The 25946-nt window shown below is 54.5% G+C and overlaps 1 protein-coding gene across 3 annotated transcripts in view; it reads left to right on the top strand.

The window, feature by feature from the left end:
• The first annotated feature begins 62 nt into the window (after nucleotides 1-62).
• The window catches only part of LOC111160517 (calpain 9), a 45644-nt gene continuing 19760 nt past the window's right edge, over nucleotides 63-25946 (top strand). For 2 of the 3 annotated variants that reach the window (XM_022523671.1, XM_022523670.1), the window contains exons 1-6: nucleotides 63-275; nucleotides 5966-6035; nucleotides 9383-9501; nucleotides 18182-18315; nucleotides 22106-22274; nucleotides 23248-23331. In XM_022523671.1, coding sequence (XP_022379379.1) covers nucleotides 63-275; nucleotides 5966-6035; nucleotides 9383-9501; nucleotides 18182-18315; nucleotides 22106-22274; nucleotides 23248-23331 — 789 coding nt within the window. The remainder of the gene's footprint in view (nucleotides 276-5965; nucleotides 6036-9382; nucleotides 9502-18181; nucleotides 18316-22105; nucleotides 22275-23247; nucleotides 23332-25946) is intronic. The other variant, XM_022523672.1, reaches the window with a different exon arrangement.

Raw genomic sequence — 25946 nt, 5'->3', positions numbered from 1 at the left:
GCACGTTCATCTTGCTTCTTCCCACCTATCGTCGACTGGAGCCCACCAGCAGGGGAACAGCCATGCCTTACCTCTCTCGGGCCCCAGGGCCCCAGAAGCACCCGGTTCCCAAGGACGCCCGCATCACCCACTCCTCCGGCCTGAGCTTCGAGCAGCTGAGGCAGGCGTGCGTGCAGAAGGGCGTCCTCTTCGAGGATGCAGACTTCCCAGCCGACAACTCCTCTCTCTTCTACAGCGAGAGGCCCCAGATCCCCTTCGTGTGGAAACGGCCAGGGGTGAGTGCAAGAGGAAGTGGCGGCGGGGGGCGGGGGGGAATGCCAGGCAGGGGTGTGGCCTCAGCATCATGGCAGAGGGGAGCAAGGAGAGGCGAGGCCAGGCAGGGGGGCTACACACAGACACATCTGTCATGCACATGTGCCAGGTCTCCTGTCGAGATGCTGTGCCATTTGCAGAGAGAATGGCACGCAGGGGGCATCAACCAGCAAGCCGGGGATGCTCTGAGGCCGTGCCCAGGTAGTCTGGCTACGCCCCACCCCCAGCTCTCTGCCTCCCATTGACGTGAGCCCAGGACTGGGGCCCAGAGCCAGAGACGGGCTTGTCTTTAAGTGGTGAGTGGGATACAAGTCTCAGGGGACACATTCCATGGGAACCCAAAGGCAAACACGCAGGGCGGGATGGGAGGCAGTCTTGCCCCGTGTGCTGAGGCTGCTGGGATACACGTGGGGCGTCCCGTGGCTTCTGCTGCAGCCCGGATGCTCAGCGTGGAGGGACAGTCATGCCACAAGGGCTCAGGACCCATGGGATGGATGGAACACTCGGAAGCAGGGCCTCTCTCCCCAAGCCACACATCCCCCTTCCCAGAAGGGAGGCAGCGTCCAAGCTGCCCCACCCCCAACCGTCTTGAGGTGACGGTCCTCGGGCATCAGCTGGAGTCAATATTTGCTGTGCTGGATTAGTCAGGCCTTGACCTCCGCCCACCCCAGGCACCACGGGCTGTCATTCCTTCCAGGTGGGGACACCTTCTGGGCGGGCTCCTAGGCAGGTTGCTATGGACAAGGAGAGTGCAAAGAGGGCTGGACGAAAGGTGAGCCCCTGAGTGCTGGTCCCACCCTGCCACTGATTTGTCCCTTGACGGTGGTCCTGGCGCTTAACTTCTCTGAGCCTCAGTCCCCTCCCCAGTGAAGTGGGAACAGTAACAACCAGTGTAGACCCAGTATCCAGCAGCCGTCTGCAGCAGGTGGCGGCTTGATGGCATGACAGCTATGACAGGTGTCACCCCAGAGCAATGCCACCAACGGCTACATGACCTCCTCTCCGGAGCCCACACAAGCAGTGCCCGTAAGGACGTGAACCTGTTTCGCATGGACTTTGTCAGGAATAACACCTGCAGCTGGACGGGGAGCAGGAGTGGGCAGAGGAGGCTCTGGGCTGTCCTAAACGGTCCCTAAGTGGTCCCATAAAGCCCTCAGCCAGCGGCACGGGGTGCTCTGGAGCTGGGATGGACCCTCAGAGTCGTCTCGTGTCGGGGTGACCCCTCACGGATGAGTCACAGGATGCGGTACCCCCGAAAGCCATGACCTTGGAAGAGGTGGCTCTTTCAGCACCCCCAACAGAGGGAACGCGCCGAGCCCTTCCCCACTGCTGGCAGGTCCGAGCCACGTGCCTCCCACAGCCTCACTTTCCTCTTCCACAAAATGGGGGTCACAATGCTGCCTCCCTGTAGGGCTGTTGCAAGGATTACTTTGTTAACGTGTAGAGCAGGCAGAAAGGAGCCTGTAAGTAAGTGTCCGTGACCGTGGTCACTACTGCTCTAATGGTAACCAGACACCGACCCCTCCCGGGTGGAGGAAGGCACCTGCCTTGCGGTCTGCACTGCCGCCCCCTGGCTTAACGTGTAATTCCGCCCCTGCACGCCACTCCCCTTCTTGCCGAAGCTGGAATTTCTCCTACAGGAGAGCGGTGTGCACACAGGCCGGCGTGAACAATGCCGCTGTTCCCACTTGTGCAGTGGAGTGAGGGCCCCGGGGCCTGAGGGAGTCCAGAGTCCCAGGTCTCAGCTCTAGGAGGTGGTCCTCCCCACTACTGATCTCTCTCGGGGTTGCCCCAAAGGATGGGTGAGGCCGTCCAACCTGCCCTCCACCCCCAGCCAGGGGCAAAATGGTTTCCTTATTTACCTTAACTCAGGTCTGCTGTTGCTGTCCTTCCTACAGATTCATTCTCAGAACCGCCCTGTCACTTTGTGTGCCCCTGAGACGGTCCCTTCTGTCCTCATTCCCAGAAACACACCTATCTGTTTGCAATCTGAGGGCTAGGCGTTCTGCAGACTTCTTACAGACGTGTGTGAAATAGGGAACAGGAGGCGGATGGGGGTGAAGATTGAGATTCTCCTGCGGGACGGGGTCTGGGGTCCCTGGTAGGCGGGTGGGCAGCCGCAGGAAGGAAAGGGTACGAGTTGCCAGTGTCCCTCCAGAAGGCCTCTGGGGCTTGGGTGCTGTTTCCTTATCTTCTCAGCACTAGGGTTTGCCTGTTTGGGCAGCAAGTACGGAACTGCCCAGTGGGACCCTGGGTCGGGTTGCCCTCCCGCAGCACCACCTTCTTGTCAAACACAGCTGCCCTCCCGGGCGGGGGAGTGAGCTCCAGAGCAGCCGGTCAGAAAAGTCACGCGGACAGCAGAGGGCACCGGGCCGCCGGGCTCACCCTCCAGGAAGCCCAGGGCAAGGTGTGCACTGAGGGGGAGACCTTGGGGGACTGCCGTGGTGGTGGGGCGACAGGTTCTGCTGGGAGAGAAGGTGAACTCCCCTCCAGCAGGCCTCACGGAAAGAGCTGTGTGTCGGAGTGGGGAGGAGCGGGTCTGGGGTCCAGACAGCCACGGTGCAGTCCCGCCAGGGGCCTGGCTTCCTGGACCCACAACCTGACTTCCTCTGCTACGAGCTTCCTTTGGCCTTCTTCTCTTCGACTCCCCGCCTGCCTGCATCCTTCTGCTTCCTTCTAGGCAATTCCCTCCCTAACTTCTCGGCCTAAACCCAGGATCCTCCTTGCTAGCCCAGGCTGACGGCCCCCTGGCAGCCTGTGCACCACGGTGGCCTGTGGCTGAGACGACCCTGTACCTCGTCTCTGTGTGACAACCCTGCTACTCCCTCTGTGCCTCCAGAGACAGCCCCGGGTCCCCACGCGCCTTCACAGCACCCCCCAGTCTCTCCCAAATTGTTAGAAAGACCCCAAGAGGGAACTTTCCAGGCCGCCTAGTCCTTAGCCAAGATTCACTCCAGGTTTGTCAAGACGCCTCTGATCTTCCTGTCACAGGCCGAAGCAGGGAACCCTCATCCTCGAGCCCCCAAACACCATTTCGTAAGAACAACCGTACCACACATGCGGGACGGCCCCGGCACCCATGCAATGCATCCAGAATCCACGCAGAACCATTCCGTGTGCAAGACGGATGTGGGGACCATACAGGCGCTTGCCTACAGGAGTCACACGCTCCCTGGGCGGGAGACCCATGTCTGTCGGCCGGCACGGCCACATGCACACACATTCACGGAACCTGGCAACCGGACGCGGGTTTCGCTCACTCCCAGGAGCTCCGGACAGACCCCTGCGTCCACCACGCCTCGGGCCGTCCCACCACTGCAGCTCGCTCACTCCCAGGAGCTCCGGACAGACCCCTGCGTCCACCACGCCTCGGGCCGTCCCACCACTGCAGCCCCAATAGCCAATTCCTGCTGACTTGATGAGAGCCTCCGGGTTTTCTCCTTTTGCACTTTTCTCCATCCGTCCGCAGTTTGAGGCCATGGGATGGAACTCTCCTGGGCGAGAGCAGCCAGCTGCGAGGTGGAGCTGAGAGGCTGTGGCAGCTGCGGGCACAGTTGGTGCCATTGGCGGGGTGGGCCAGCTGAAGGCAGGGGAGGGATGGGGGGCAGCGGTGGGGGGGGGTCTCCTCGCCCACAGCCCATCTGGCCTCCGGGAGGCCCAGCGTCTGTCACAGCCTGCTGGGCAGGATCTGCCAGCCTCCAGAGTCCATCTTCCATCTGCAACAGGGATGGGGGCCATGGCGGTGGGAGTTTGGCTGGCTAGGGCCCTACGACACGCTGCTGTTAGGGGCTGGCTGCTGAGAGAGCTCCTGGGGGGCTCTTGGAGGCAGGGGCTCCAATGCACATTGTGCGCCTGGCCCTGAATGTCCAAGGCAGACATTCCAATGTCTTTGGACATTGGTCCAAGGAGACCAAGCCTGGGGAAGCTAGATGGCAGGCCCAGAGCCCTCTGCGGCTCAGGGAGGGCTCCTGCGGGGAGCACATTTTCCTGGTTTGCACCTTCCCACTGGCCTGGCTCGGAGCCACCTGCAAACACCCAGGGGACGGGCCTCCAGGAACGGGGAGAGCGCTGTGTGAAAGGGTCTGCACCCGCTGGGAGCCTGGCACAGAGGAGCTGCCCCATCACCATCCACTGCCCTGCCTGTCATTCTGGAGACAAGGGTCATCCGGTGACACGGCTCCCGGACACCTGGAGCTAAGGGCGGGTTGGAGGAGCCAGCACTCAGGGTGTCGGTCGGACCTTTGTCATGTCTGGGTTTATGGGGAGCCGATGGCAGGGTTCACAGATTCTCCTGGCCCAGTTTACTGAAATACTGGAAGCACAAATAACCCCCGCAGTGCTATCCGGGCAGACGTTCGGGACAGCTGTTGCTCCACAAGGCTGACCCCACCCTGGGGGCCTCAGAGAGAACCCCATCATCTTACCCTTTAGCTCTTTGTCTTAAGACAAAATTTCTTCCTGCAAAGAAATCGCCATCCTCCTGCTGATACCTTGGGACAGAGACCAGAGGAGAAGTAGGGTCCAGGAGAGCTTGAGGAAGACCATTCAGGGCAGAGCTGTCCCCTGGGGCACCACCCAGGTGCTGGTAAGGATTTCTGCCTCCAGTCTTGTTTCTGGAAAGGGGTGGGAAAGGCCTCTCACTCCGCCTGCATTCGGAGCCTGTTAAATGACCAAGCAGCCGCTGTTTGCCAGAACTTTCCTCCATGCCTGATGATTTGTTGTTTCCTCTCCCCTGGCTCTCTCAGGACTCCCTACTCAACTGTCCACATCCCTGAGAGGCCCTCCCTGATGGCTCCAGCTCACCCAGCCCCCGTCCCACACTGTCACTTTCCATCCTGGTACTTGCCGCTGTGGGACCCATGTCCGGACACGTGTCTATGGTCTGGTCCCCCAGTTCCTCAGCAGCTCGGGAGGGCAGGGACTCTCTCTCGCTCTTTGCCTTAGTCCCTGCCGGTGAAAAGAGACTCATGCCTCAGCGAAATGCAAAGAACATATGAATTTTACATAATCGCTTTCAAATGCTTTTGTGTTAATGCTTCATGCATGTTTCTCTATAAGTATATGTAAGTAATTGTGTACACATAATAATATAATTATGTATATGTATAAACATGTATGTACGTATATGTATACACACATACATGTACATACATGTATGTGTGTATACATATGGTGCATAATTTAAAAGCAAACGGAGTTGGGTGGGCGAGCATGAGTTGGTGTTTGATCCCGGGCACTGGTCCATGGTGTGTGTATTACCTCATTTTAAGAGGAGGAATTTGAAGCCCACAGAGGGTACAGCGCCTGCAGTGGAAAGTCAGGATTCGAACTCACACCCCGCACCGCCGCACTGCCCCCCTCCCCTGCCCTGAATGCTAGCCCAGGGCCTGAGCGGCAATGGGAATCTTCAGCTCATGGTCCTGCTTTGCAACCGGGCATGGCAGGAGGTGGTTGTTTGGCGTGGAGGGGCTGCCCAGGAGGCAGGATCTCTCCCTCAAGGTGGGGATCGACCAGAGCCAGGCCCAGGTCTGTGGCAAGCTCCACGGGGAAAGAATCGGATACAGGAAAAAGCCCTCTGCTCCCAGAAAGGAGAGAGACCCTGAGCCCGCTCCAATCACACACTACAATCACAGGAACACCTTTGTTCTTCCAGGAAATAGTGAAAAACCCAGAATTCATTCTCGGAGGAGCTACCAGGACCGATATCTGCCAGGGGGAGCTTGGTGAGTGTGAGGGGGAGGAGCATGGGGGGAGGGGTGAGCACCCCGGGGGTCAGCAGGACGGGGCCTCAGAGCTGCCCCCTACAGCAAGAGCAGCAAGGGACCCCCCGGAAACCCAAGGGGCATAGGGTCTGGGGGGATGTCCCCGCTACCACCCGCTACTTCCTCCTGTCCTCCCTCCCAGTCTGCCCGTCTGCTCCCCTGGATGGAGCCCCCTGGACTCCAGGCTCCTTGCGCTCTTGGGCCCCTGGGGGTGGACACGCCTGCCGCGTGGGGCTCGGCTCACAGAGAACAGAGCGACCCCGCGGCTCTGGTCCAGCTCCCCGTAGCATGACACAGCTCATACTCTCATACATTAGCTCAGTCTCCAGGTCACCGTCCCAGTCACCCTTCCGATTTGACAGAGGAGACGCTGAAGCAGAGGGAGGCTGAGTAGTGTCAGTCATGGGAGTGATAGCTTGGAGTCAGGATCTGAACCTGCTCTAAACCATTATGCCACCTTGCCCTCCAGGGGGCTCAGGCTTTGGAGGACCCCCCTCTGGGAGCTTCACAGTCTCCTTCCTAAAATAGGCCTTGAGAGTGCCCCCCGAGTCTGTTTAAGTGGGTCTGGCATGTCAGATTTAGTCCAAAATTGGACTGAGTCTATCTTTATTCTGTGGGAAAAAACAAACAAACAAACAAACAAACCAAAACAAAAAAACCTCCTAAAAAATTAAAAAAAAACCACCAGCATCGCTGCAAGCTTATGAGGCCCAGCCTGCTGCTGAGTTTCCACTAGGGTCTAATGGTGGCAGTGGGTCCTACCGGAGCCTCCATGCTCACCAACCAGCCACACCAAACACAGAAGCCAGAGGCACAGACCAAGAGTGATGATAGTTGATGATCGATCAATGGATAGATCCGCGGTACATTGACCCTCAAACAACACGAGTCCACTTATACATGGATTTTTTTTTTTTTTGGATAACACAGCATCCGACTGTCCATGGATTTTCTCTTCCCTATGATTGTCTCACTAACATTGTCTTTTCGTTGCATTCCTATCGTAGGAATGCAGTACAGAATAGAGAGAACACACAAACTACGTGTTAATTGCATTTATGTTCTCGGTAAGGACTCTGGTCAACAGCAGGCTACTGGCTGTCGAGTTTCAGGAGAAGTTACACGTGGATTTCGTACTGTGCTCTGGGTCGGGGTGTGGGCTCAGTGCCCCTCCGCCCTTGTTGCTCAAGAGTCAGCTATACACAGATGATAGAATTACACATCCTAGCTATGACTTAGACCTTTTGGGAAAAATTACATTTGGATCGGTCTTCATTTGCTGGGGGTAAGCCTGCTCTGGAAGACTCTGCCTCCTCATCTCCTCCTCCTCATCTCCTCTCTCATCTCTCCCTCCAGACTCTTCCTCTGCCTCCCCTCACTGTCCCCGTCCCATCCCTACGTTGCTATTCAATAGAAAGGCATTGTATAGGCTCTTTGTGTTTCAATGTTTTGGTCTGTGGCATGAGTGCAAATGTCTATTTGGAATTACAACTGCATATTTAACCTTAGTTGGTGTTGATTAGAACTATTATTTTGTAGCACTTTTTAAAAAAAAGATTTTATTTATCGATCTGAGAGATAAAGCGTGAGCAGGGGTGGGGGCAGAGGGAGAGGGAGCAGCTGACTCCCTGCTGAGAAGGAGCCCAACATGGGGCTCGATCCCAGGACCCCAAGATCATGACTTGAGCCAAAGGCAGAAGCTTATCCAACTGAGCCACCCAGGGGCCCCACTTTGTAACATTTTTATTACTTCCAAATATCATACATAATATCTATTTAAACTATGAAGGGTGAAAATAAAATGAAGGGCTGTGAGCCTGACACCCCAAGTAAGAGCTAGAACACCACCAACACGATTACCGGCCCCTCCCTGCTAGCCGTCGGCTCCCTGCATGACCACCCAGCTGCCCGACGAACTGACCTTCAGAGGGAACCCTCTTCTGGCCATAGCACTGATATGACCAATGCCGTGCATCCCCACGGGCCCAGCAGAGAGATAAAGCAATACTGCTTTGTTGTTGCGTTTTTTTCCCTTTGCTTTACATCGCATGGATAGCACCGGCTTCCGAATCCTCCCTTCAAAAGCTCAGAGCATTCCCGGCTGAATAGATCTGAGCTACTGCACTCTAGGAAAAGAAATGCATTTTCCTACATCGGGCCAAGCCATAACTTGGAGGGCGGGGAAGACGTCAGCCCACAGCAGGCCCCCGCCCCTCCCCCAGACTCTGGCCCTCCAGGACCACCCCAGATCTGAGAGCAGGGACCACCCCAGAGCTGAGAGCAGGGACCACCCCCCTGCCACCCAGGAGGCACTCCGTGAGGTTTGCTGAATAAAGGATCCTGGAAGGTTCTGGCTCCCTTCTCATTAGCATCTCCTCATCACTGCTCATTAGCTAGGAGCAGTGGACGCCTGAGGAACTAGTGGCATGTACCCCGTTGCCAGCACCCTAGGGAAAGCCAGAAGCAGGGCAACTCTGTGAGTCACTTTCCTGGTGCTAGACCCTCTGCAAGTCCCTCTTGCCTGCGTACAACAATCATTCAGGGCTCGTGGGCTCTATGGTATTTTCCAGAAATGGGAACCCCAAGGAAGCCGCACTGAGCATGCCGGGTCTTGAATTCCAATGACGGCGGTGTTACCAACTGCCAACCAAGGGATCTGGGATGAGACAGAGAGGTCCCGTTGGGTAGATGGGTGCTTGCTCGGGGCTCGTGGGCAGCCGTGACAAGAGGTGCCCGTCCCAGCCTCAGGGCGGGCGAGGGGATGCGTCCCAGACGCTGGCACAGCCCAGGTGAGTGCCATCTGATGTCTGGCTTCCCTTCGGAGCTGTCCTCTCCATGTGTCAGCGTGAGGTCACGGCCGCAGACATCAGCAGACCTTGAAAATGAGAGGTAACTAAAGCTGCTCTCATGTCTGACTCCGCGGAGTCTGTGCTCTGGAGAGGCATCCGTCCCAGAAACGCACTCACTCCCCGAGCCCACGAGGACCCCAGGTTCTCGGGCTGCAGCCCCCCCCACCGATGCTAAGGTCCGCAGCCTCGGCCCTGTGGCGGGGAAGCCTCTGGAACAGCACAGAGCCCATGTCTGACACCCCCGGACCACGACAGCTGTGCGTGGTAAACCCGGCACGGCGAGAGCCAGAAAGGGAGGCAGAAGGGGAGGACAGACGTACTTGCTGGTATTCCATCCGTTTCCCTAAATGTGGAAAAGATGTGATCACCTCTGGAACGCCCCACCCCCTCCCGGCATAGAATTTTCCATTCACGGTGAATTGGCAATGAAAACCGTGACGGGTGGCTTTCCTTCTGCAGGCGACTGCTGGCTATTAGCTGCCATCGCCTCCCTGACGCTGAACGAGAAAGCCCTGGCACGGGTCATCCCCCAGGACCAAAGCTTTGGACCCGGTTATGCCGGAATATTCCACTTCCAGGTAAGAGGGAGCCTCGGCCTGGGCGCTAGCTCTCTGGGACCCAGCACGATGCCAGGGGCCTCTTAAGCTGCTTGGTCATCCTGGAAGGAATGACCTCTCTGTGTGAGAGCTGCACCCCAAATCGTGCTGTGTCATGGGGTCACCTCCAAACGCACGAGAAGGATGGCACAGGCCCCGTTGGGGACCCGTCAGTCACATGCTGACATCTGGGAATGGGGGCGTTGGGAGTGAGGCCCCCCTCTCCGCTTCTCTCCTGTCCTCAGCCACAGCGCAGGTGTGAACGTGCAAGGAGGTCAGCTCAGCGGGCTGGGCCATCTCTAGGATCCCTTGAGCCAGCTCGCCCCAGATGGCCAGCCCCAACTCTGCACCTGCTCCGGGAAGCCTCGAGGCCATGAGCGCCTACCCCCGCAGTGCTTGTGTGGGACCCGAAGTCCCAAATGCCCCCAAGAAAGCCTGAAGTGACACTTGCTGGGAGGGTGACGCTCCCACGGGGGAGCCCAGCTGGGGCCGGTGGTAGTGCCCCATGCCGTGCGGCCTCCCAGCATAACTCTTAGGGCCCGTTGCTGTGAGCCCAAGAAATATTCCTTCAAATGTGCACAACCTCGGCCAGTCTGACTGGGGCTCAGAATGTTCCCCCCAAGCTGGAAACCAGCAGCTCCAGGAACCCCTGCATCTGCTCCCCTCTTCCTACTTTCTCCTTCTTCTTACCTCAGTGTCTCTCTCGGGCCAACTGAATGGGAAGGAACGCACACACACACATGCACACACTCATACACACGTGCACGCATGCACGCGGATATGTGCACACGCGTGTGAGCACATGCACACAGGGACGTGGACACACACGCACACACACATCTATGCACACACACTCACCTCATGTCTGCATGCCTGGCACAAGGGTTCTCTTGCCCCATCACAGCCTCTCTCTCTCTCTCTCTCTCTCTCTCTCTGTGTGTGAATGGCCAAAACAAATCAGTGGTAGGGTTTCCACCCCCTGTCAAGGAGGGAACTGAAGGGCACCTGGGTGACTCAGTGGGTTAAGCCTCCGCCTTCGGCTCAGGTCATGATCCCGGGGTCCTGGGATCGAGTCCCGCATCGGGCTCTCTGCTCAGCGGGGAGCCTGCTTCCCTTCCTCTCTCTCTGCCTCGCTCACTCCCAGGAGCTCCGGACAGACCCCTGCGTCCACCACGCCTCGGGCCGTCCCACCACTGCAGCTCGCTCACTCCCAGGAGCTCCGGACAGACCCCTGCGTCCACCACGCCTCGGGCCGTCCCACCACTGCAGCCCCAATAGCCAATTCCTGCTGACTTGATGAGAGCCTCCGGGTTTTCTCCTTTTGCACTTTTCTCCATCCGTCCGCAGTTTGAGGCCATGGGATGGAACTCTCCTGGGCGAGAGCAGCCAGCTGCGAGGTGGAGCTGAGAGGCTGTGGCAGCTGCGGGCACAGTTGGTGCCATTGGCGGGGTGGGCCAGCTGAAGGCAGGGGAGGGATGGGGGGCAGCGGGGGGGGGGGGTCTCCTCGCCCACAGCCCATCTGGCCTCCGGGAGGCCCAGCGTCTGTCACAGCCTGCTGGGCAGGATCTGCCAGCCTCCAGAGTCCATCTTCCATCTGCAACAGGGATGGGGGCCATGGCGGTGGGAGTTTGGCTGGCTAGGGCCCTACGACACGCTGCTGTTAGGGGCTGGCTGCTGAGAGAGCTCCTGGGGGGCTCTTGGAGGCAGGGGCTCCAATGCACATTGTGCGCCTGGCCCTGAATGTCCAAGGCAGACATTCCAATGTCTTTGGACATTGGTCCAAGGAGACCAAGCCTGGGGAAGCTAGATGGCAGGCCCAGAGCCCTCTGCGGCTCAGGGAGGGCTCCTGCGGGGAGCACATTTTCCTGGTTTGCACCTTCCCACTGGCCTGGCTCGGAGCCACCTGCAAACACCCAGGGGACGGGCCTCCAGGAACGGGGAGAGCGCTGTGTGAAAGGGTCTGCACCCGCTGGGAGCCTGGCACAGAGGAGCTGCCCCATCACCATCCACTGCCCTGCCTGTCATTCTGGAGACAAGGGTCATCCGGTGACACGGCTCCCGGACACCTGGAGCTAAGGGCGGGTTGGAGGAGCCAGCACTCAGGGTGTCGGTCGGACCTTTGTCATGTCTGGGTTTATGGGGAGCCGATGGCAGGGTTCACAGATTCTCCTGGCCCAGTTTACTGAAATACTGGAAGCACAAATAACCCCCGCAGTGCTATCCGGGCAGACGTTCGGGACAGCTGTTGCTCCACAAGGCTGACCCCACCCTGGGGGCCTCAGAGAGAACCCCATCATCTTACCCTTTAGCTCTTTGTCTTAAGACAAAATTTCTTCCTGCAAAGAAATCGCCATCCTCCTGCTGATACCTTGGGACAGAGACCAGAGGAGAAGTAGGGTCCAGGAGAGCTTGAGGAAGACCATTCAGGGCAGAGCTGTCCCCTGGGGCACCACCCAGGTGCTGGTAAGGATTTCTGCCTCCAGTCTTGTTTCTGGAAAGGGGTGGGAAAGGCCTCTCACTCCGCCTGCATTCGGAGCCTGTTAAATGACCAAGCAGCCGCTGTTTGCCAGAACTTTCCTCCATGCCTGATGATTTGTTGTTTCCTCTCCCCTGGCTCTCTCAGGACTCCCTACTCAACTGTCCACATCCCTGAGAGGCCCTCCCTGATGGCTCCAGCTCACCCAGCCCCCGTCCCACACTGTCACTTTCCATCCTGGTACTTGCCGCTGTGGGACCCATGTCCGGACACGTGTCTATGGTCTGGTCCCCCAGTTCCTCAGCAGCTCGGGAGGGCAGGGACTCTCTCTCGCTCTTTGCCTTAGTCCCTGCCGGTGAAAAGAGACTCATGCCTCAGCGAAATGCAAAGAACATATGAATTTTACATAATCGCTTTCAAATGCTTTTGTGTTAATGCTTCATGCATGTTTCTCTATAAGTATATGTAAGTAATTGTGTACACATAATAATATAATTATGTATATGTATAAACATGTATGTACGTATATGTATACACACATACATGTACATACATGTATGTGTGTATACATATGGTGCATAATTTAAAAGCAAACGGAGTTGGGTGGGCGAGCATGAGTTGGTGTTTGATCCCGGGCACTGGTCCATGGTGTGTGTATTACCTCATTTTAAGAGGAGGAATTTGAAGCCCACAGAGGGTACAGCGCCTGCAGTGGAAAGTCAGGATTCGAACTCACACCCCGCACCGCCGCACTGCCCCCCTCCCCTGCCCTGAATGCTAGCCCAGGGCCTGAGCGGCAATGGGAATCTTCAGCTCATGGTCCTGCTTTGCAACCGGGCATGGCAGGAGGTGGTTGTTTGGCGTGGAGGGGCTGCCCAGGAGGCAGGATCTCTCCCTCAAGGTGGGGATCGACCAGAGCCAGGCCCAGGTCTGTGGCAAGCTCCACGGGGAAAGAATCGGATACAGGAAAAAGCCCTCTGCTCCCAGAAAGGAGAGAGACCCTGAGCCCGCTCCAATCACACACTACAATCACAGGAACACCTTTGTTCTTCCAGGAAATAGTGAAAAACCCAGAATTCATTCTCGGAGGAGCTACCAGGACCGATATCTGCCAGGGGGAGCTTGGTGAGTGTGAGGGGGAGGAGCATGGGGGGAGGGGTGAGCACCCCGGGGGTCAGCAGGACGGGGCCTCAGAGCTGCCCCCTACAGCAAGAGCAGCAAGGGACCCCCCGGAAACCCAAGGGGCATAGGGTCTGGGGGGATGTCCCCGCTACCACCCGCTACTTCCTCCTGTCCTCCCTCCCAGTCTGCCCGTCTGCTCCCCTGGATGGAGCCCCCTGGACTCCAGGCTCCTTGCGCTCTTGGGCCCCTGGGGGTGGACACGCCTGCCGCGTGGGGCTCGGCTCACAGAGAACAGAGCGACCCCGCGGCTCTGGTCCAGCTCCCCGTAGCATGACACAGCTCATACTCTCATACATTAGCTCAGTCTCCAGGTCACCGTCCCAGTCACCCTTCCGATTTGACAGAGGAGACGCTGAAGCAGAGGGAGGCTGAGTAGTGTCAGTCATGGGAGTGATAGCTTGGAGTCAGGATCTGAACCTGCTCTAAACCATTATGCCACCTTGCCCTCCAGGGGGCTCAGGCTTTGGAGGACCCCCCTCTGGGAGCTTCACAGTCTCCTTCCTAAAATAGGCCTTGAGAGTGCCCCCCGAGTCTGTTTAAGTGGGTCTGGCATGTCAGATTTAGTCCAAAATTGGACTGAGTCTATCTTTATTCTGTGGGAAAAAACAAACAAACAAACAAACAAACCAAAACAAAAAAACCTCCTAAAAAATTAAAAAAAAACCACCAGCATCGCTGCAAGCTTATGAGGCCCAGCCTGCTGCTGAGTTTCCACTAGGGTCTAATGGTGGCAGTGGGTCCTACCGGAGCCTCCATGCTCACCAACCAGCCACACCAAACACAGAAGCCAGAGGCACAGACCAAGAGTGATGATAGTTGATGATCGATCAATGGATAGATCCGCGGTACATTGACCCTCAAACAACACGAGTCCACTTATACATGGATTTTTTTTTTTTTTGGATAACACAGCATCCGACTGTCCATGGATTTTCTCTTCCCTATGATTGTCTCACTAACATTGTCTTTTCGTTGCATTCCTATCGTAGGAATGCAGTACAGAATAGAGAGAACACACAAACTACGTGTTAATTGCATTTATGTTCTCGGTAAGGACTCTGGTCAACAGCAGGCTACTGGCTGTCGAGTTTCAGGAGAAGTTACACGTGGATTTCGTACTGTGCTCTGGGTCGGGGTGTGGGCTCAGTGCCCCTCCGCCCTTGTTGCTCAAGAGTCAGCTATACACAGATGATAGAATTACACATCCTAGCTATGACTTAGACCTTTTGGGAAAAATTACATTTGGATCGGTCTTCATTTGCTGGGGGTAAGCCTGCTCTGGAAGACTCTGCCTCCTCATCTCCTCCTCCTCATCTCCTCTCTCATCTCTCCCTCCAGACTCTTCCTCTGCCTCCCCTCACTGTCCCCGTCCCATCCCTACGTTGCTATTCAATAGAAAGGCATTGTATAGGCTCTTTGTGTTTCAATGTTTTGGTCTGTGGCATGAGTGCAAATGTCTATTTGGAATTACAACTGCATATTTAACCTTAGTTGGTGTTGATTAGAACTATTATTTTGTAGCACTTTTTAAAAAAAAGATTTTATTTATCGATCTGAGAGATAAAGCGTGAGCAGGGGTGGGGGCAGAGGGAGAGGGAGCAGCTGACTCCCTGCTGAGAAGGAGCCCAACATGGGGCTCGATCCCAGGACCCCAAGATCATGACTTGAGCCAAAGGCAGAAGCTTATCCAACTGAGCCACCCAGGGGCCCCACTTTGTAACATTTTTATTACTTCCAAATATCATACATAATATCTATTTAAACTATGAAGGGTGAAAATAAAATGAAGGGCTGTGAGCCTGACACCCCAAGTAAGAGCTAGAACACCACCAACACGATTACCGGCCCCTCCCTGCTAGCCGTCGGCTCCCTGCATGACCACCCAGCTGCCCGACGAACTGACCTTCAGAGGGAACCCTCTTCTGGCCATAGCACTGATATGACCAATGCCGTGCATCCCCACGGGCCCAGCAGAGAGATAAAGCAATACTGCTTTGTTGTTGCGTTTTTTTCCCTTTGCTTTACATCGCATGGATAGCACCGGCTTCCGAATCCTCCCTTCAAAAGCTCAGAGCATTCCCGGCTGAATAGATCTGAGCTACTGCACTCTAGGAAAAGAAATGCATTTTCCTACATCGGGCCAAGCCATAACTTGGAGGGCGGGGAAGACGTCAGCCCACAGCAGGCCCCCGCCCCTCCCCCAGACTCTGGCCCTCCAGGACCACCCCAGATCTGAGAGCAGGGACCACCCCAGAGCTGAGAGCAGGGACCACCCCCCTGCCACCCAGGAGGCACTCCGTGAGGTTTGCTGAATAAAGGATCCTGGAAGGTTCTGGCTCCCTTCTCATTAGCATCTCCTCATCACTGCTCATTAGCTAGGAGCAGTGGACGCCTGAGGAACTAGTGGCATGTACCCCGTTGCCAGCACCCTAGGGAAAGCCAGAAGCAGGGCAACTCTGTGAGTCACTTTCCTGGTGCTAGACCCTCTGCAAGTCCCTCTTGCCTGCGTACAACAATCATTCAGGGCTCGTGGGCTCTATGGTATTTTCCAGAAATGGGAACCCCAAGGAAGCCGCACTGAGCATGCCGGGTCTTGAATTCCAATGACGGCGGTGTTACCAACTGCCAACCAAGGGATCTGGGATGAGACAGAGAGGTCCCGTTGGGTAGATGGGTGCTTGCTCGGGGCTCGTGGGCAGCCGTGACAAGAGGTGCCCGTCCCAGCCTCAGGGCGGGCGAGGGGATGCGTCCCAGACGCTGGCACAGCCCAGGTGAGTGCCATCTGATGTCTGGCTTCCCTTCGGAGCTGTCCTCTCCATGTGTCAGCGTGAGGTCACGGCCGCAGACATCAGCAGACCTTGAAAATGAGAGGTAACTAAAGCTGCTCTCATGTCTGACTCCGCGGAGTCTGTGCTCTGGAGAGGCATCCGTCCCAGAAACGCACTCACTCCCCGAGCCCACGAGGACCCCAGGTTCTCGGGCTGCAGCCCCCCCACCGATGCTAAGGTCCGCAGCCTCGGCCCTGTGGCGGGGAAGCCTCTGGAACAGCACAGAGCCCATGTCTGACACCCCCGGACCACGACAGCTGTGCGTGGTAAACCCGGCACGGCGAGAGCCAGAAAGGGAGGCAGAAGGGGAGGACAGACGTACTTGCTGGTATTCCATCCGTTTCCCTAAATGTGGAAAAGATGTGATCACCTCTGGAACGCCCCACCCCCTCCCGGCATAGAATTTTCCATTCACGGTGAATTGGCAATGAAAACCGTGACGGGTGGCTTTCCTTCTGCAGGCGACTGCTGGCTATTAGCTGCCATCGCCTCCCTGACGCTGAACGAGAAAGCCCTGGCACGGGTCATCCCCCAGGACCAAAGCTTTGGACCCGGTTATGCCGGAATATTCCACTTCCAGGTAAGAGGGAGCCTCGGCCTGGGCGCTAGCTCTCTGGGACCCAGCACGATGCCAGGGGCCTCTTAAGCTGCTTGGTCATCCTGGAAGGAATGACCTCTCTGTGTGAGAGCTGCACCCCAAATCGTGCTGTGTCATGGGGTCACCTCCAAACGCACGAGAAGGATGGCACAGGCCCCGTTGGGGACCCGTCAGTCACATGCTGACATCTGGGAATGGGGGCGTTGGGAGTGAGGCCCCCCTCTCCGCTTCTCTCCTGTCCTCAGCCACAGCGCAGGTGTGAACGTGCAAGGAGGTCAGCTCAGCGGGCTGGGCCATCTCTAGGATCCCTTGAGCCAGCTCGCCCCAGATGGCCAGCCCCAACTCTGCACCTGCTCCGGGAAGCCTCGAGGCCATGAGCGCCTACCCCCGCAGTGCTTGTGTGGGACCCGAAGTCCCAAATGCCCCCAAGAAAGCCTGAAGTGACACTTGCTGGGAGGGTGACGCTCCCACGGGGGAGCCCAGCTGGGGCCGGTGGTAGTGCCCCATGCCGTGCGGCCTCCCAGCATAACTCTTAGGGCCCGTTGCTGTGAGCCCAAGAAATATTCCTTCAAATGTGCACAACCTCGGCCAGTCTGACTGGGGCTCAGAATGTTCCCCCCAAGCTGGAAACCAGCAGCTCCAGGAACCCCTGCATCTGCTCCCCTCTTCCTACTTTCTCCTTCTTCTTACCTCAGTGTCTCTCTCGGGCCAACTGAATGGGAAGGAACGCACACACACACATGCACACACTCATACACACGTGCACGCATGCACGCGGATATGTGCACACGCGTGTGAGCACATGCACACAGGGACGTGGACACACACGCACACACACATCTATGCACACACACTCACCTCATGTCTGCATGCCTGGCACAAGGGTTCTCTTGCCCCATCACAGCCTCTCTCTCTCTCTCTCTCTCTCTCTCTCTGTGTGTGAATGGCCAAAACAAATCAGTGGTAGGGTTTCCACCCCCTGTCAAGGAGGGAACTGAAGGGCACCTGGGTGACTCAGTGGGTTAAGCCTCCGCCTTCGGCTCAGGTCATGATCCCGGGGTCCTGGGATCGAGTCCCGCATCGGGCTCTCTGCTCAGCGGGGAGCCTGCTTCCCTTCCTCTCTCTCTGCCTGCCTCTCTGCCTACTTGTGATCTCTGTCTGTCAGATAAATAAAAAAAATATTTAAAAAAAAAAAAAAAAGGAGGGAACGGAAGATGAAGGGGAAGCTAAGACCCCGGCCTCTGGTTGACGGGACGTGTAGAGAACCACGCTGTTGCAAGCGCAGGACAAGCCCACGGCCCGCCCCTCCCTCAGGAGAGCAAAGAGCTAATGAGCCCACCCCGCAGTGTCCATGTGGGACCCTGTCCCATCGGCCCGTGGCGTTGGTGGGTCAACACAGGGTCTTCGAGCCCGTGTCCGTGGCGGGCGGGAGGCTCCGCCTGTGGCTCGGTGGCCACAGTCTGGGTGGCCCATCATGGAAGCCGCGTGAGATTTACCTCCGGAAGAGAGGGACAAGGGACAAGGCTTTAACGGGTGGGCCGGCCTCCCCGGGACTCAACCCCATGATTTGGCCAACAGTTCTGGCGGTACAGCGAGTGGCTGGACGTGGTCGTCGATGACCGGCTGCCCACCTTCAGGGACCGCCTGGTCTTTCTCCACTCTGCTGACCACCGAGAGTTCTGGAGCGCCCTGCTGGAGAAAGCCTACGCCAAGTGAGTGCCCCCCGCACGGGCAGGCCCTGTCCGGGAAGCAGGTCTCCACTCCCAGGGCCTTATCAGGGAGCTTCAGGGAGCAGGGACACAGGTAGATAGGTGTGGCCCAGGGGGACGACCCACCTGCCTGGGGCTTGGTTGGGGTCAGACGTGGAAAAGGAGTAGCCTGGACAGTTTTCGTGTCATGGCCTCCCTGGGCCCGTCTTTGGGCACAGCGTTGACACACGTCCCTCCTGTGCCTGGCCTCCCAAAGAGCTGGGAGTGTAGGCGGAGGAAAATCTGGGTGGGTTAACAGAGCTTGGCTCTCCCAACTTCCCACCAAGCACCGTCGTAGCTCGAACATGTGGGCTGTGGTGAAAGGTACCATTTTAATCATTTGTAAGCATACAGTTCGGTGACGTTAAGTCCTGCGACCGTCACCAGCACCCACTTCTAGAACTTGCAAAACTGAAACTCTGCACCCACCCAACTCCAGCTCCCCCTCCCCCACGCCCCTCCCCGGCAACCAACCTGCTGATTTCCATCTCTGTGGATCTGACGAGCTGAGGAAGCTCCAGGTAAGTAGAATCCAAACAGTCATCTTCAATCACCTCCCGGATGACCTTGGATCCCTCCAGCACCCTTGATTTCCAGCCCGTCAACTTGTCAGCAAACGGCCACAGCAGCCTGCGTTCCGAGCTCAGCTGACAGCAGAGCTCCCCTGAGAGTCCCTCTTGGGTTGATCCTGGATCTTCAGGCCATCGGAAACCTGTCTTCAGAGATAGGAACTGCAAGAGCCCTCGTGCTTTGGATAAAAACTTATGTCTACACAAAACCTGCACACAGATGTTTATTGTGTATTATTCATTACAGCCAAAAGCTGGAAACAACCCAGATGTCCTTCAAGATGAATGGATAAGCGAATAGTGGTACCTCCAGGCAATGGGACATTATTTAGTGATTTTAAAAAATGCGCCATCAAGCCCTGAAAAGAAATGGATGAATCTTAAATGCATATTGTTAAGTGAAAGAAGCCAGTCTGAAAAGGCTACAGGGATACCGTATGATCCCAATCGTATGACGTTCTGGAGAAGGCAAAACTATGGAGACCGTAAAAAGATCAGCGGTTGCCAGGGGTTCAGGAGGAGGGAGGGACAGAGATAGGGTTGAAAATGTGGAGCACAAGGGATCTCTTTTAGAGTGGCAAAGCTATATCATACAATACTGTAATCGTGAATGCACCATTCATCTATCAAACCCATGAAACTTTACTACCGCACAAAGAATGACGCTTTAATACATGAAGGTTTTTTGTTGTTTTTTTTTTTTTTTTGACAGACAGAGATCACAAGTAGGCAGAGAGGCAGGCAGAGAGAGGGGGATGCAGGTTCCCCGCTGAGCAGAGAGCCCGATGTGGGGCTTGATACCAGAACCCTGAGATCATGACCTGAGCCGAAGGCAGAGGCTGAACCCACTGAGCCACCCAGGCGCCCCAATACATGAGGTTTTAAAAATCATTGAGAAGGATAAGGAATCCCAGGATAAAATGCAGACCACGCCTTTCATCTAACTGTACTGCAAATTTATGGATCAAACTCATTGCAGGGGTAGGAGAAAAAGGAGCTGACCTGAATGATGTGGGTATGAATGGGGTTTTTAAGACTAAAAGCAAAAGGAATCATACTCGAGCTTTTTCACTCAGGCTGATTAAGTTGCTTCCCAAAGGGGCAAGGATGACAATTCTGATACCATTATATGTATATGCCAATTAAAGTGATGGAGGGCGCGTGGTGGAGCTAGGTTTCTCACTGTTGGAGAGGAGGTTACAGAGAAGCAAGGCGGGGAGGCTTAGAATGATGCCTAGGGTCATGGGTCAGGGCTGGAGACTCAGGCTGTACTCATGCTTTGTTTAGTAGAGATGGTTCCGGAGGGATCCGTGTATATATCCTGGGTCAGGGTACACACATCATCTCACTTTGTCAGCAGAGAGGCCCAGAAAAAATAGGAACCCCACGGGAATAAGCGCCCCTACTTCGCGGGTCTTGGTGTCTAATACCGTTGTTCCAATAAAAGGAATTTGGTAAAAGGATCCTTGGAGATCACACACACACTGATAGGGTTATGTCAAAGGGACACAGGAGCAAGCTGAAGGATGAAAGTAGCCAGGACTGGAACAGTAATTAGCAACAACATGAACAAAGTAGCACTGGATTCCAAACCAAAGTACAAAGTAATTATCCATGGGTCCATACTGATATAAATGACTGAATATGTAAATTGCAGAAAAGAATAAATCTTCCACATAGAAGAATTGCAAGTAATTAAATGTGGAGAAAAACCCACTGCTCCTTAAGGGAGGACTGAACTTAATGGTGTCCTGCCAAAGTGGACAGCGTGGACAGGGGGAAGGAGTGTAACTACGGAGAAGCCTAACGGACATGACCTCCCCCAGGTGGTCAAGGCACCATCAACAGCGATAAGTCATGACGACAGTGTGGACCCTGGATGCGACGTGATGAGAGGGACACGCTACTCCTCTGGTCTTCCTCCCCCACACCCTTAACCCCCGTCTAATCAATAGAAAAACAGCGGACAGATCCCAGTCAAGAGACATTCTACAAAACACCGGACAGTATTCCTCAAAATTGCTGAGGTCATGGAAAGCAAGACAAGTGTGAGACACTGTCACAGCCAAGAGGGGGCTCAGGAGACGTGAGGACTGAATGTGACGTGATATCCCAGTGGGATCTCGGAACAGAACATATGAAGCAAAAAAGTAAGGAAATAAGAAGAAAGTAGGGACTTTAATAATAATAATATAATATAATATATAATATTATATAATATATATTATATATAATTATATATAGTACAATATAATAATATAATATAATAATAATGTGTGGGTTCGTCACTGTAGCAGGTGTTTACACTGGGGGAAATTGGGGGAGGGGTATACAGGAACGCTACTATTTACAGGCTTTTTTTTATAAATCTGAAACCGTTCTAAATGGAAAAGTTTATTTTTAAATTCAAGCCAGAAATGTGTGTGTGTGTGTGTGTGTGTGTGTGTGTGTGTGTGTGTGTGTGTGTTTGGGAGCATGTGAGACCAGAAAGTAAAAGAAAGACCCTCGCCTTTTCTCACTCTGTGTATAACTAACACCCTCATGGTCAAGTCCTGTTCCCTGTTCCCTGTAAGATGAGGGAGAAGGAGGTTGAGAGAGGGAGCCCCATTCAAACCTCGCAGCTGTCCTGGGAGGGACATCGCCCCGGTTTTGTAAATTTGGAATCTGAAGCCCTGGGGAAGGGAGTTGTTCCCGGAGCCCTCCGTCTGTAAGTGGCGGATTCGTCCCTTGATGCCAAGGCCCGTCAGGGACCAGAGTCCACACTCTTTACCACCACACTGCCCTGCCCGCCTCACAGAGAGCCCAGGATCCTTGGAGCTGCACGGAAAGCTGCATCCCCGCCTCCCACCTTCCTTCCACAACACCCGGTCCAGAGCAAGGTCAGCAGAGGAGTTAGAAGAGTTAGAGGGGCGCCCGGGTGGCTCAGTGGGTTAAGCCTCTGCCTTCGGCTCAAGTCATGATCCCAGGGTCCTGGGATCGAGCCCCGCATCAGGCTCCCAGCTCAGCAGGGACCTGCTTACCCCCTCTCTCTGCCTGCCTCTCTGCCTCTGTCTGTCAAATAAATAAATAAAATCTTAAAAAAAAAAAAAAGAAGAAGAAAGTTAGATAAACTCTGGCCAAGGGGCGCCACCTGGTGGCCTTCCTTGTTCCCTGCAGCACTGTCCCTGCTTTCTGGCCACCGACAGGCTGAATGGCAGCTATGAGGCCCTGAAGGGGGGCAGCACCATCGAGGCCATGGAAGACTTCACCGGGGGCGTAGCAGAGACCTTTGCAACCAAAGAGACTCCAGAGAACTTCTATGAGATTCTAGAGAAGGCCTTGAAGAGGGCCTCTCTGGTGGGCTGCTCCATTGACGTAAGTCCTTCCTTTGCTTGTTCCCGTTCCCAGCGTGGGGTCCTCGGGCTGCGGACCAGCAGGTGCCCTGGTCCTGGCGAGAGGAAGACCATGACTTCCAGGGAGTGGGGGTGGGGATGTGTCAATGTTTATTTATTGTCCTTAAAATGAAAGTTTTAATTTAATGTTCTCCAAATTACAAAGTTAGGGCACACTTCCCGTATCAGGCGGAACGGTCCTGCCCAAGTCCCAGCCTGGGACACCCGGTGTGTGCCCGCCACACCCCACCTCTTACTGGGACAAACAGGCATGTGCCTAACTACACAACCACAGGAGAAGTCCGGTTGGAGTTGACTAAATGGAGTCTTACTCTATACTTTTCTGAAACTTTTTTTAAAAAACTACTTCCTATAGCATTAAATCATTCATATCAGCAGAGAGGGGTCTAACAGGATTTTTCTAATGTCTTTATGCAGGCCAACACACGCACGTATAATGTTATTCTATCCAGTTTTTAGAACCCATTCGAGTTCTGTTTCCTCTTGGGTTAACTTGGGAATGTCTTCCTTGCTACTAAGTTATCCCTTTCCTCTGTATTTCCTCTGTGTTTTCAAGTTTGTGATAGAGTTGTGTGTGACACTGTTAAACAGTTCTTATCCCCTCTTTGGTGTATGGGGTCGTACTTCTATCTTGTGTTGCTACATGATGAGGGGTGGGATTAAATTCCTCTGTTTGGAGGCAAAAATTGAACTTTTCCCTGGAGTCTGAGCCAAGACTGAGGGTCTTCCTCTCCCTGGGAAGAGCCTGGGAACTGCTGTATGTCACTGCTAACCATCTTCGGGGTGTCCTGTGTACCTACCTGATACGTGTCAGGCACATGGCTCTCAACTGGGGGAGCGGAAGGGGCAGGGCCAGGCACGGAGCTGGGTCTGGGCAGGTAGGGAAGGCTTGACTTACCCAAGGGGTCCAACACTGCTTTTCTTTCACATTTTAGATCAGAAATTCTGCAGAATCTGAAGCCCGGACGCCTTTTGGCCTCATTAAGGGCCATGCGTACAGTGTGACAGGAATTGACCAGGTAAGCAACGTGAACACCTGTGGATAGGGAACAGGAACAGACTTGGTGGTGCTGGTCCTTCATACTGACTTAGGGCATCACAGTTTACACCACACCTTCAGATGTTTTAGAGAAGGTCTCATGTAAAGGAGGCAGGCTGGAAACCAAAAGAGCAAAACAAGAGAGAGAGAGAGAAGCACACAGTACCCACCTGGCTTAGTGTGAGACTCTTGGCTCATGTGAGAGTCTGGGCTTTGTTTTTTCTTTTCTTTTCTTTTTTTTCTTTCCTAATTCTGTATCAGTCCTGTAGTAGTCGGAGTTCTCTAGAGAAACAGAACCAATAAGATATCAATAGATGATAGACAGATAGATGATAGATGATAGATGACAAATAGGGAATGAGGAATTGGCTCCCATGATTATGGAGGCTGAGAAAACCTACGATCTGCCATCTGGCAGGGCTCTCCCTGTCCAAGTCCAAAAGCCTGAGAACCAGGAGAACCAATGGTACAAGTCCCAGCCTAAGAGAAGAAGAGGACCAAAGTCCCAGCTCAGCAGTCAGACACAGAACGTGAATTCTCCCTTTGCCCACCTTCTCTAGCATTATTCAGGTCTTCGACTGGTTAGACGAGGCCCACCTGCATGGGGGAGGGCCCTCCGCTTTACTCAGTCTCCCAATCCAAAGGCTAATCTCATCTGGAAATGCCCTACAGACACACCCAGAATGGTGTGTAACCAAATGTCTGGGTGCCAGTGGCCAAGTCAAGTTGGCATAAAAATAACCATCAAGTACTGTATGTTGGCTAACTGAACATAATAAAAAAAATCATAATAATAACCATCGAAAATCCCATTTTCTGCATCTGTAGCCCAGGGTGGAACTGGTTCCCCAGAGTTCCTAGACCCCACACAGCACCCCTCTGACTTCTAGGGGGTGCTTAGTTGGGACAAGAGCTCCTGAAGGGACGTGTGGGAAAGAGAAGGGGAGGGGATGACAAGGAAGAGAAGGATAAGAAGCCACGGGCCACAGTGTTTCGGGGTCAAGTTCAGCAAAGTCTAAAGGCCTAGTTTGTGCTTCTGTTGGACAAGTCTCAGACCTGGTTTGTAGAGGGCTCAGCCCCTCTGGTCTCTCCTGTCGCTGCCCACATTTTGAGTCACACAGTCCAGAGGAACGGGGAGCAGGGAGTGTGGAAAGAAGCCTGTCCTGCCTCCCTGTCAGGGGATTCTGAGCGGAGCCTTCAGGGTGGCGGAGGAAATGGGATTCTCTAGAATCGAACCATCGGCACAGGCTCTTTTCCCCCTCCTTCCCTGTCCATAATGCCTTGCCAATCACTCGCTTGAGTAGGCATGTGATTTTTTCATTTTTTCATATTTATTTATTTATTTATTTATTTTTGGAAAGGTATATTTATTTATTTATTTGACAGAGAGATCAAGAGAGAAAGCACAAGTTGGCAGAGCGGCAGGCAGAGGGAGAGGGAGGGAGCCAGACGCGGGGCTCGATCCCAGAACCCTGGGATCCCGACCTGAGCCAAAGGCAGCTGCTTAACCAATTGAGCCACCCAGGTGTCCCGGCATGTGATTTTTTTTTAAAGTTTATTTATTTATTTATTTATTTGAGAGAGAGTGAGCTAGTGAGAGAGAGAACATGAGCAGGAGTGGGGTGGGGGGGCAGGGGGAAGGGAGAAGCAGGCTCCCTACTGAGCAAGGAGCCCGAATCAGGACTCGATCCCAGGACCCCAAGATCATGACCTGAGCCAAAGGCAGACGTTTAACCGACTGAGCCACCCTAGCACCCCAGGAGGCATGTGATTTTTACTGGCACATCTTCTAAATATTTTTCCCGGTAATAGGAAATTTCCATCACATCTGTTCAGTTGCTTTTCCTTGCTCTCCCCGTCTAATGCATAGACCTTCCCCGTGCACTTCACTTAATGAGCCTCTTAAACAATGGGCTACAAGCTACGTCCTAGACTGTGGAGAGGTCACACTAACTTGATTTTCACACATCAAAAATACGCTTTGTGCCCAGAGCATGAGGATAAAATGTTTTGAGCTAAAATTTCTGGCTCATGAGTAAAAGTCTTTTACTTCTACTCTCCTTTCTCCACCATCTTGCTAACGTGCACTGGCCCTTTCTCCTGGTCCAGGGCAGGGCACGAAGGCCATGGCCGAGCATCTTTCTTTATTGGCTCGAGGGTGTGCCATACAGACAGTAGAAAACCTCCCCTGACACCTGAAAGGGGGGAATATTGGAGTCAGAAGACTTAGAAGTGGTTTTGTTTATCTTTGCTTAAATTCCCAGCATGGGCCTATACAATTTTCGTTCATCTGTGAGTCAGATATTAAGGATGAAGAAAACTCACTCATAGGTCCCTGAGCCCTTTGGACAAACAACTCTTTACCTTTCGCTGTGCTCGATGCCGACAGTACCCTGAGAAGTAAGACCCGGTCCCTGCCCTTAGGGCGATTCCAGTCCAGAGAGAAAACTCATTCGTTTGAAGATTCACATGGACTGGTTTCTTGTTCTTTATAATTCTACTTTACTTCCCAGATACAGTGTATCCGTTCTGGCATGATTCATAATGTAACATAGTTGGTGACGCTAGCCACTATACTCACTAGGAGTTAGAAAG

This window comes from Enhydra lutris, unplaced genomic scaffold, assembly GCF_002288905.1.
Source record: "Enhydra lutris kenyoni isolate GAN:26980312 unplaced genomic scaffold, ASM228890v2 scaffoldscaffold76, whole genome shotgun sequence".
NCBI lineage: Eukaryota > Metazoa > Chordata > Mammalia > Carnivora > Mustelidae > Enhydra > Enhydra lutris.
This window is presented reverse-complemented; position numbering and strand designations above follow the sequence as displayed.